At 36.1% G+C, this 12,158-nt stretch overlaps 1 protein-coding gene across 2 annotated transcripts in view; it reads right to left on the bottom strand.

Moving 5' to 3' along the window:
• Positions 1–3,041: 3,041 nt before the first annotated feature.
• Positions 3,042–12,158, bottom strand: part of LOC121635202 (E3 ubiquitin-protein ligase Midline-1-like) — a 65,729-nt gene continuing 56,612 nt past the window's right edge. For both annotated transcript variants that reach the window (XM_041978291.1, XM_041978290.1), the window contains exons 5-10: positions 10,823–10,971; positions 10,149–10,276; positions 8,871–9,014; positions 5,718–5,879; positions 5,389–5,596; positions 3,042–5,305 (exon numbers count right to left, since the gene is read on the bottom strand). In XM_041978291.1, the coding sequence (XP_041834225.1) occupies positions 4,957–5,305; positions 5,389–5,596; positions 5,718–5,879; positions 8,871–9,014; positions 10,149–10,276; positions 10,823–10,971 (1,140 nt within the window). In that variant the 3' untranslated portion in view covers positions 3,042–4,956. The remainder of the gene's footprint in view (positions 5,306–5,388; positions 5,597–5,717; positions 5,880–8,870; positions 9,015–10,148; positions 10,277–10,822; positions 10,972–12,158) is intronic.

Below are 12,158 nucleotides of genomic sequence, written 5' to 3'. Positions count from 1 at the left end.
ATTTTTTTGGTGGGGGTGGGTGTCCATCTTATATTTTATGTTTTGTCCTAGGTTGTGTTTTTCTTTCTCAGGCCAATGCCTTCATCAGCTTTGTTTTCCCAAACTGTCAAACTAATCTCACCATTTATTTCTACTGCCACTACACTCATTCAGTTTTGGTCCTGGAATACCTTCCAGGATACCTTAAAGGTCAGTAACTTGGTTTCTTTTGATCAATATAAAGCTGTTTTATTGTTTACTGTGTTTTTATGTGGTGATTGCTGTAGCGTGCCTTTTGGGCAGGTCTCCCTTAACTAAAGCGACAGTAGTCTCAAGAGAGTTCCTGGTTAAATAAAGGTTGAATAAAAATAAATAAATTTCTTCCTTTCCAATTTCACCTCATCATTGTCCCTGAAGAGTAATATCCAAAGTTTTCCAGCCACTTTTAAAGCATCTAGATCCCAGCCATCCAATTATGTGCATAGACTCTAATTATTAGTGTGTAATGTATCTAGCTAAATTTATTTTCCATTTGATCTTTTCCTCATTAAAGCGGAAATAGGAGTGGCATCAGTCATGAGGTATAACACCTGTTCATCTCATTGATCTGACTGGTTGAAGTCCACCCCTGACTTAAAATGTAAAGCCTAATGTAGACATTACAGTTTTTTCCCCCATGTTCTGCATCCTTTATGTACATACGTCAGTCTGTTTTTAGAGAGCTTAAGGAGGCATAGCCAGATGTAGCAAATGAGGCAGTACCACAAGAAATTGTGGGCGCAATGTTGTGCAATGTGTGCTTACATGTGACCATCAAAAGGAACTAAGAAGAAGTTGTGATGACCGCACAAACTGTTATCTACTGTGCTGCCTTTTTTAGCCTCTTTCCTAAAATTATCATGATCTAAACAATGGTTGCTGTGTGTGCTATTGAGACTTACTATAGAGCAGGGGTGCCCAGCTCCATTCCTCAAGGGCCACAATCCACAACAAAGAAGAGCCACAGGTTTTTGATGTGTTCCTGCTCTAAAACCACCTGAATCAAATTGATGAGTCATTGTGCAAAACTTATCAGGCTGTTGGATCTATTTCATTTGGGTCAGGTGAGCTGAAGCAGGAAACATTGGAAAATCTGCAGGACAGCGGCCCTCGAGGACCGACTTTGGGCACCCCTGCTATAGAGTTTGGAAGTGAACTCTGAACTCTGCACTGCCCTCTACTGGACGCATTGCCACAAAACCATGTCAATTGAAAGCATGTATAGGAAAAATGGGCAATGATGTTTAACATTTTTGCACATAAAGGCAGCATAAATGAGGGCTTAAACTAATCACCTGCAAAAGTTTTTTTTTTCTTTAAAAAGTGCTTTCCCTATTTTGAAAAGTTGTTAAAGTACCATCTGACATGCAATAGTACATAATACACGGAGCAACTTATATTTATTTATTTACTCTTTATATTAAGAAATTACCATGTTCTTCTTGTAGTTTCACACATACTAGGGGTGTTGAATTTAATTATTTCTACAATGAATTGGGATGTAGACGTGTACGATTCTGCAATGTGCAGCAACTGAACATAATCAACTATAATACTGTAATGTAAATATAATGCCGCCACATGGGTGTGTGGTATGATCTAGCTGCTACAACAGCTCCACAGATCCAAGGCTGAAACTATTTTGAAAACTTCACTTGGGAAAACTGTGAACCTAAGCAAACTTACAGATCACATGAGTAGCTCACTGGAAATATGTTTATTATCTCAGGGAAATCACGTAAGATTGCCCATAAAAATGTATGAAAACTGATAGATTAGCTTAATGCTAACGTCTACAGAGAATACCATTGGCAAGCTAGAGGTTAGCATACACAAACGGACTAAAGGATACCTACAAGCAAATTTTTTTGGTCATAAGGGAGGACATAAAAAACATCATCTTAATTTCCATATTCTATCTAAACTGACTACGGAAAGACTAAAGGGACAAAACATACTGCTTGACTGCAAGAAATTTTGATAACAATGTCACATTATAGTAATGTCTCATGATGATCTGGCAATGGAAAAATGAAGTTCAATAATAAAGTTGAAAATAACATAATTGTTCACATGTTTGTGATGTTTGTCAATATCAGGATATTCAGATTGATTTCTGAAAAAAATTTAATAATTGTTTGTATTCATTGATGAAGAAGTTAGCAATATGCAGTGATAAAGAAACTAGAGGATGCATCGCTGAATCAAATCAAATTGTTGGCAAGATAATCGAAACAAATCGTGAAACTGTGGTTAAGATGCACAGCTGTCAGATTACAAATGTATATAACACTTAAAGCTAATAGTAGCCTTTTTTCTTCATGGTTTACATGTATCCTAATGCTAAATTTAGATTATAACACAATTTAACTTACATTACAGTCAATTACAGTACAATAGCTATGAAAACTAGCACTGATGTCAAGAAGCAGTGCTAACCTCAAAACTCCAAAGCTTATTGTGGCAACCACTTACAGGTACATTATTTGCAGATGGTGACCTGTAAACTATCCTCTCTATTATTTGTTCAGTAACCTCTTTCTGCCCCCTCACACTACTAAACCGTGTGAACAACACACAAAGCTTCAGCTGACGATCTAGGAAAGCTGTCTAGCGATGAACCCCTGGCGTCTAAGAACAATTGCTCCTGGAAAGTCAGGAAGAGCCCCTGATATCCGTGGGAAGTTCACATGATAAACTCGAATACTTCCTGTTCCGCAGGAAGTTCACAGCCTTTGCTGGATTCTGTATCCTGAGATCTACACTTACCAAAGAGATTGAAATCTCCTGTATGTTTCATCATGAGGAATAAGAGTATTTCACCTTTTGCAGCAGTTGTTCCACTATGAATTAGAACTGAAGAACACTGATTTTTTTTTTTTTTTTTTTTCGGGGCAGAGTATTAACATTTAAATTACTTGAGCTTTTGGAGAAAGAAAGACTTAAATTGCTCTTGGCATATCACACCTTCCTTTTTTATATCAGCTTTTGACATTCTCAAATCCACATGAAACACAACTAACTTTAATGTTAAAGGGAACAATGTTTATTTTCCATTTTCTGATAGACGTATCTGAGACATTAGTGGAGAAAGCACTGCTTTCCATAAAAAGGTTAACACACAGACCAAATACCACCATGGTCATAAAGTGGAAATGGAAACATTAAAGCACTATATACTTGTAATGGATGCAAAGAAACACATAATTCAACACACTGCCAACATAAAGAATTAAAGAACACCCTATTTGTCCTTCATACCATTAAATTACTGGATAGCAAACCAAATCTCATCCAGAAATGCAACCAAATATTTGCATTTATACTGAAAATTCACATTTATGTCACTGTTACACATCAAACGAATCATAAAGAAATAAACTTGACCATGTCCATGTTTAGAGTTCTGTAAAGACTTTTCCCTGCTTCAATACATTAACTCAAATTAATAGGGCATTGTGTAATATGCGACAATCTGTTGGATCCATTTAATTTGGGTCATTGTGTTGGAGCAGGGAAGCACCCAAAACCTGCAGGAAAGTGTCCTTCAAGGACCAAGTCTGAGTACAGCCCTGTGTTTATGTTATTTTCATGGAAATTTGAATATTTTCAGATGGTGACTGCATACTTATGTGGAAAAATGAAAAAAAGTTAACAAAATAAGATTAGCTAACAAATTAGGGGAAATTATTATACCTTGATGCATATTTTGCCCTTTATCTTTAATTATAACCTGGGGCTACAGCTGTAACACAAGTCACATATTATGCAGCACAAAAAAAAAAAAAATAAAAATAAAAATATGGTGACAAAACAAAATGTACATGGCAGAACACAACACTGTCCCATAATGAATCTAAGTAAATTGCACAAAAAATATTTAAACTTTTAGGCTACAAAACATGAATTAATTGTAAAGAATGTGCAAAAACAAGGTCTATGTTAAGGTAATCTTTCATTTAATATTAGCATCCTATTTCTTCTCTTTTACTTTTTAAAAATAATTAATCATTTATTAACATAGACTAAAATTCATCTGAAGAAACAGCCATGGCTACTTTGGTTCCTTTTTAATAAGCAAGGGTCAAATAAGAGGGTGGGGGGGGGGGTGCAATAGATTTACAAAATATACATCTGTTATTCTATTCTTTTCATCAACCTGACTGATTATAACATCCATGTTTTGTGTGTATGGACTTTGAGTACTTTCAGAGATTTTTCAAAGTGCTGTAGCTGAAAAGGTAACTGAAGAAAAATAGAAGAAGATGAAAGAAAACTTGTGATTACGTTGTGGCTTCTTTCCTCATTGCGATACTACAAATATGCCCAGCATTGTCCAAAGTGCCTTAGAGGAGGATTATCTAGCTCAACACTAAACATTTAGTGCTGAATGAACTCCAGCTTATGGCCATCAATCAAAACTGAACCACACCTTCAAGGATCATCGTCTTTGCTTTAGAAAAAAGATGTAAACTGACTTTGGGGAGGCTTGAAACTAACTTGCTAGGTATTTTTTCTTTGAAGCTACAATAGGGAACTTTATACAAGAGCCAGGTATCTAAATTTGGAAACTCAAATGCTCATTCATCAAAAAAAAAAGGGGCTGTCTGTGATAGTACGTATTCAAGAAAACCAATAAGGGAAAATGGAATATATCAAACAATGATAAATCCAGCTATTTTTCTTTTTTTTTTTTTTTATAAAGAGTGCTGGATACTGCAGATGCTGTTATAGAGGAGACAGTTACTATTTCACTGATTCTTCACTGCCTCTAGGTACAGAAGTGCACATGCACAGAATTTAATTTGGGAAACTGAAGCAAAATAGGATAAATCACTCTTCCATTCTCTATCCAAAAATTAGGATTGTCCAATCCCTTTCCCAGTGCAGCTTTAAAGTAATGCGTTAACAATGATTGAGTCTTGTTCTCTGTAGCTTTCAGTTGCTTGCTTCCAATCCCTCCAGGTGGTCTGGGATGGGCAGACCAGTGAGAATTGTCAGACATTTATTCCACACGTTAAACACAGGACACACAGGCTGGATGAAAGAAACGTGAAATGTGTGGAGGTGTTGGGAGCCCACGGCGTCGTAGAATGTCAGGCATCCTGCGTCATAATCCAGCAAGACCCCGACGCGTCGCAGGTGGGGCGACGGCTCAATAGCTAGCTCCTTGCTGTTGTGGCGAACCACCCAGGAGTTGTTGCAGCGGCACAGCACCCAAGAGGCAGAGTTTTTGCCAATCCACTCATGTTTGGGAGCTGATTTGTAAGCAATACCAATAGCGTACCTGTGGAAAAGAGGAAAAATTCTGTGTTTTACTGGAACATTTGCTTAAAGACATTTTAAATTACCAGTAAAAAGACGCCTTACCATGTACTCCCTCCAATCAGAGCCTCCCAGTAGTGACGTCCGCTGTCAATATAGACATTTCCCACCACGCCATAGCTGCTCTGACTGGAGAACTTGTCCTGGCTGTGGCCTTTCTTGGATGTGGTTTCATCCCGCTCCACTGTGAGGTTATCATGGGACACCTTCAACTTCTTGTGAGCAGTTTTGGGGTCTAGTTTGAATGGCTGGCCTGGTTACAAAAAAGATTTTTTTGTCAGTTAAATATCTTTTTACAGACAAGTAAACAAAAAAAAAAAAAAACCCAAAAAAACAAACAAACTAAACATCAGTTAAAATCTTAATTTTCTTACTGTTGGTCTTCAGAGTACCCGGTTCACTACTCCTGCTTCCTGCTTGGTTAATAGCCTTTACGACAAAGATATACTTGGTGCCGCTCTGCAGACCGTGCACTGTGTAGTGGTTCTGCTTGATGTTGGGAACAATCATCCAGCTTTCCAATGAGTTACAGAGACCTAGGTGAAGAACATGAGTAAGAAACTTGATTAAAAATACACACAAGTAAAACTTTAATCACTTTTAGCACATAAAGTCATTTATTAATAAGGTTTTAAAAGGAGATATGTCCAGCTGTGAAACAGGATCGTGCTGTGAATAAAAAAAAAAAAAATGCAATAAAGTGGGAAGAGGGTGAGAAAAAGCACTAGAGGAATGGCTCACATCTCACACCTGGCTTCATAAAAAACAATTTAATTTTTGCAATGTTTGCATTTTTACTATGTATTTTATGGCTCCTATGTTCTTCTGAGCTCCCTCCAAAGGTGTCTGTGTGTGGGTGAACATAAGCTCAACTATATTCTTAAAGGCAGTTGCATACTCCACAAGAAAAAAGAAAGGTGTTCTCTCTCCAAAGACTCAGAGGAAAATATTATGTAAGTTTGACCGTTATTGTTTAATTGCTCATAAATCTGAAGTATGGTTAAAAGCAGGAAGTTGAAAATTTCCATTTTTGCTTTTCTGCCAATATAAAAAGTTAAATAAGGTTGAACTGATAGTTCAGTGAAGAGGTATGAAAATATATACCACCTGGTAGTCACCTGGCCCAAAGTAATAACTAATCAGCAGACTTGGGTAGGACTTGAAATCAAAGAATTATTATGTTTCATTTCAATCAGGTGTCTTAAAGCAGAGGGACAACTGAAACCTGCCGAGCAGAGGCCCTCAAGGACAAGAGTTGAAAAAGCCTCATTCTTTATATGTCTAAGTTTATATGTCTGTGAAAAATCCATGTCTTTACATATAAGGCATATAAAGATACTGTCCTGTGAAATCCACACAGCTAGTGAAGCAGAACTTAGTTTGTGTTTATTCTTGTCACCTTAACAAACTAAGAAATTTCTCTGTTCTTGCGAAGTAGAGCCTTTTATGTGGAATAGATTAAATTAGAGGCCTCCTCATCTTACAAAAAACAAAATAGGAACTAATGACTTGTCCAAATGAATTTAAGACCACATCTTTTAATTACTGTCTTTAGTTTAGAATTATTAGTCAAACTTCAAACTCACACTTCAGCTGTACTGGTTTCTACCAAGATTATAAAGCTAAAAGTAGAATTAGCTATTAAATACCTTTATTAGCCTTTTCTAAACTTAAAGTCCATTTTCTTCCAGCTGTTTTCTGTGATTTATCTACTAAAAATTAATTGTCAAATTAGCATTAAGTTTTTCATTTTCTTACTTAACATGAGCTAAATTCATGTAAATTAATAATAATGTAAATTAAAATAAGTCCATCAACAAAAACTACAAAATAACTACTTACTAAAATTTGTTAGCTTAGCATGCTAAGTTACAGTAAGTTGTGTTTCATCTCTCTTGAAAAACTAAAAGTAACTATCATGATTACCTTCATTAGCCTTGGCTAAACTCAAAATCTATTTTCTTCAAGCTGTATTCTGTAGATTTAACAATTGAAAATTGTAAAATTGCCATTAAGTTCATAATGTCAATTAAATTAGTTCAACAACAAAATCTACTTAACATCTACACTCACTAAAGTTAGCTAAGTTAGCATGCTAAGCTATCAAGGGCTTTGTTTCATCTATCTTGAATCTAATATTTACACAGACTTAAATTTTGGTCATGTCGTAACTACATTTTTTCTGTCAACAACATTGTTAATATTGCTAATAAAACTAAATATTTAGAAAATATTGGGAATACTGCTAAGACAATATGGGCTAGGGAAAGATTATTACTAAAAGAAGTTTCTTTGGCTGTTGGAATATGTTACAAGACTTAAGATTTAGTTTAATAATTTGACAAATTAAATGAAGAATTGCATTTTATTGCTGAGAAAACACAAACAGATAAGGTTCAAATTTGTCCTTGTACATTTCAGACATGAAATACAATTTACAATGAGGTGCTGTGCATTTTTGCTGAAGCATTTTTGTTTTTGTGTTATCATTGTATTAACGTCACAAGACTTCATCTGAATGGCTCCAGGGGGAAAATGTCTGGCACTTGACTTGTATGCCGTCAACAACACCTCTATCATTAGTAGATGCAATAAATGAAAGGAAAAGGAGAAAAAGAAAAAAAACAACAACATCACACCAGCATACAAAAGAGAAATAGCAGGGATTTGACAGCACAAAGCAAATAAAGTGTCAAATTAGCAACATAAATGTCAGTTCCTAACATGCTTGAAACAATTAAGTAATAATAAGGAAACAAATGGAGAAACATAAGTTGAAAATTGGAGTAATGAATTAAACAAATTCTTTATCATGGAGTTCAAGCTGGACAATAGTATTTGAAGGAGAAACATAGGCATGAAAAAAAATTCAAGGTTGGTAGATTTTGCAGAAAAGCTTTTGAATCTAAAATAAAGACTAGATGAAAGGTAGATAAAAAGCAGTTAGATTGAGATGGAGAGGAGCTTGTTTTCAGGTGCCCTGACCCCATTTTCTTCCTTGTAGCTCTTGCTCACTCAAGTGTACTCAAGATTTTCTGGGTCTGGTGTGTATTTAGTAAATGCGTATGTCTGTGTATCCTGCACGTCTGTTGTTCTACAAGACATCGTGTCATGATGTGTGGCTCTGAGAGGCTGACTTGTTTTCTAGCTGTCATCCTCACTGATACAATGTCTTAATCCTGGAGTGCCATTTAATCCTGTTGTTTTGGACACGTAGATGAAACTTTCTACATATAATTTTAACCATCATAACATATTAAAAAAGATTTGTATTTTAAACTTGAAACTAACTTATCTTGCCCCCGCCAGGGAGTGTGTTTTGCAGTTTCAATAGCTCTTTCCTACAAGACCACCAACCTTCTTTTAATGGTAAGTTCCCCAGGATTTTGAGCTATCCCCAAATTTGCACAAAACTACTAATCTTCAATAAAATGTAGATGGAACAATATTTTAAAGACTTTTTTTTCATTTTAAATCCATAAAGTCTTGTTTGATTGACGTATTCCTTATCATCCCTAAACACTTACTAGCAATGTTGGACTGTCCAGTGAAGATGGCATATTGGAGCTCATAGGACACCACCGTGAATTCGTCATCCGAAGTCCAGTGGACACTGATTGTGTCGTAAGAAGCTGTGCACAACTCTTCCCTTATGCATGGAGCACTTGGAGCTGTAAAGAATGAAGAGCAGGAAACTTATTTCAGTTCTTAATTCTGTATTCTGTTAGAGTTGCAAATTGCATTAATAATATAGCAAATTGATACCACACTCAAATGTCAGTTGTTGCTAATAACAGTACCCCTAATTAACCTTGTACATGTTCATTTGCTTTAGTTTATGAGTTTACAGGCATCATTAAACACAGGATTGAAGATGCTCTTTCCGGTAGGGTTGAAAATTAAAAACAATCTAAGGGGAAAGTGTTAAATCTTCTGAAGCAGCCTGCATTAACAAGGCAGAAAGAGTTAATATCGCAGTCCTATTAGTACTAAAAACTTCTAATGTCTTTACATAACTAGGTACACTAGATTGACTTTGTTAAACTTGAGTGATGATTTATATAAACTAATAAACTGGTATGACTGCCTACTCTTCAGAGAAATAAATAAAATCATCCCTCTGTATTCAATCTATGAAGCCTCTTGTAGAAAAAGATAGACAGTGGTAAAGAAACAGAGATATAAAAGCCAAGCGTAAATTGATTGTAAAGCCACTTCCTATCTCTTTCTGTGTCTGTCATTCGTTCCCACTCCCAAGCCTTCTGTCATGAGTGGCTGCACAAAGTGGAATGATTCAGACTGATTCACTCAGTGAAAAGGCCCTCCGGCAAAGCCTTCATGCATCACAGAGAATAAATATGGCCCAGCCATTTTCTAAGACCTTCAAAACCCCTACACACGATGCCTTGTTTTTTTTCTTCTTTTTTTTGTCCTTGGTGTCCTCATAAATCTTACAGTGGCATTTTGATGGGTCCTTGCAAAAATTAATGTTGAAAATTAATTTAACAGTTAATAGGCTGGGGTTCTGTTACTTCAAATACAGTGCTTGAAGATGGGCTCTTCAAAGGAATTAAAAAGAGAACCAAATTTAAAGCTAAAATAGAAATGTTAATTAGCGGCAATGTTTAGGTTTTGTGGCCACTGAGGAACTAAATCAAAGGACTAGATACAAAGCAAAGAAATATTTCATCAGTGACTCCTTAATCAAAAGAGTCAAGTGATGATGATGCATGTGAACTCAAATGATGGTATATTCTATAATGTCTCTGAAACAGAGAAAACCTGATAAAAACACAAATGTTTACCAGTGAGGTAATCCAGACTCTCCAGCAACTTCTTCTCTCTGGTAAAGTCCAGGGCAAAGGTGTCGAATGTGTCCGTAAGGTGAATCTCAGGTATCAGCACTTGGGTCGATGCAGTTGCCATGGAAACCCTAGCAGAAAGTTTTACAAATTTAAAAGGAGCTCAAACTATTTCTTTTTATTTTGCAGATGAAATTGCAAAGTTTTAGAGTGGGCCACTTTAAACAGGTTTCAAGTGGACTTTTAAAGAATAAAACTAAGTACCGTATCAATATTGCATGTGTTATACACAATTCTAGCATTTGCTTTTGGATGAGATTTGATGGGGTAAGTAAACATCAACTCCTAAAGTCTGATAGATTCTGATTATTTTTTGCTGATGACATTATCTTGTTTGCTTAATTAAGTTTTAGCTTCTGGCTTTGCAAGAGGGTTTGCTGTGGTTGAATATGAACCAATGTGGATTAGAGTCTGTTTTTTCCTTTATTTCCCATATCAGACATTTAGTTCTGCTTTAAATTCCAAAGGTAGAAAGTTAAAACAGGACCAGGAAAAAGATTAAGACAGTCCCTCTACTACTTGTGATGCTTGATGCTTCTTTTGGCATATGTTTTTCCATGTTTGCATGCTATGCTGAGTAATCCTGGCATGTGTGGGCAGTGTGTAGGCTGCCTGACCTCTCGTTGATGCTCTTGGCTGTCTGCAGGAAGCGAGCGTGATCAGTTTCTTTCAGTGTCTGATCAGCCTGTGTGATGAGGGCGGAAGACCTCTCAATGCACTGCTTGCAGTTGGAAATCTGTTGGGCGAGCTTTCGAAGCCTTTGAGCCTGGAAACATTGAGGAAAAGATTTCTCAGAAGAGTTTTTTAAGACAAATCAAACAGTCAGAGCAACAATACATGAAAATGGCTTTGGCAAGCTTAAGTCTTGTGGATCAATGAGGACAAGGACAAAATGAGAGATCACAGGAAATGATGTGAAAATATGGGGTTTTATGGGCACGTAGAGAGGGATCTTATTACAGTTACTAAACAGATGGTTGATTCTCAAAGAAGGATTGATTGATACAAAAATTCATCCATTTTTGCAAGTTTCTTTTAACTGATATCAGTGTTATAGATTGTAAATCTATAACAGCTACACCACATCTATTTTATTTTGAGAAAGTTTCAAGGACCGGGATTTAGTGTGTTTTGTCTCGTGTTACTAGGCCTAAATGAATCAGACACTTTAGGATGTAATGTACACTAATCACACTATGGATGCAATTGCACATACATTTTCTTGTGAAAAGTCATCAATAAAAACAGTTACTAATGACCTTTTTGGCAAAAATATAAGGCTTTCAACGCACAAAGCTTATACAAAATTTTTCATGCATGGGAATGATTTTGCTGCACACAAATCTGGGATTTCACCTCCTCTTGTCTGTCACCCAGTTTCATTCTAACTCCCTATGAGCTGTGATATTAAGAGGCAGATTGAGGTCAGTGGAAAGATTGAGGTCAAACGACATTTCATCAGCAGTTTGGCTTCCAAATCACAACAGCAACTTAAATTTGGCTGCAACTGTGATGATCTCCATCAAAAACCATTTGTGGAAATGTCTGAATAAAGGGAACTATTCCTGTATTATCTTCAAAATAACAAATATGTCTTCAAAGCATTTCGAGTCTTAATAAAAACACAGCTTAAGAAATCATCTGGGTTTAAAGCAAACATCCCCTTCAGATGCTTTGGGATTTGTTTGGCCCAATCGACTGTTTCCGCCCATCTGTTCAGAATGTGTCGAAGGGTTTGCATTGCATATATCTGAGCAGTTTACCATCTGTTAGCAGTTAAAAGATCAGGTCTATGAGGTATTGCATTGGATATAAAATTAGGTCTAATGGTAGCTGTAAGAAATATTGGTGTGTTTAAAAAGTGATTAAAGAAGTTAATGGTATTGCCAGTCAATTAACTGGGTTGTTAATGCTTATCATTAAACTTCTGATTCGTGACATGTTTAGGTGAAG

This window comes from Melanotaenia boesemani, chromosome 24 (assembly GCF_017639745.1).
Source record: "Melanotaenia boesemani isolate fMelBoe1 chromosome 24, fMelBoe1.pri, whole genome shotgun sequence".
Classification (NCBI taxonomy): domain Eukaryota; kingdom Metazoa; phylum Chordata; class Actinopteri; order Atheriniformes; family Melanotaeniidae; genus Melanotaenia; species Melanotaenia boesemani.
This window is presented reverse-complemented; position numbering and strand designations above follow the sequence as displayed.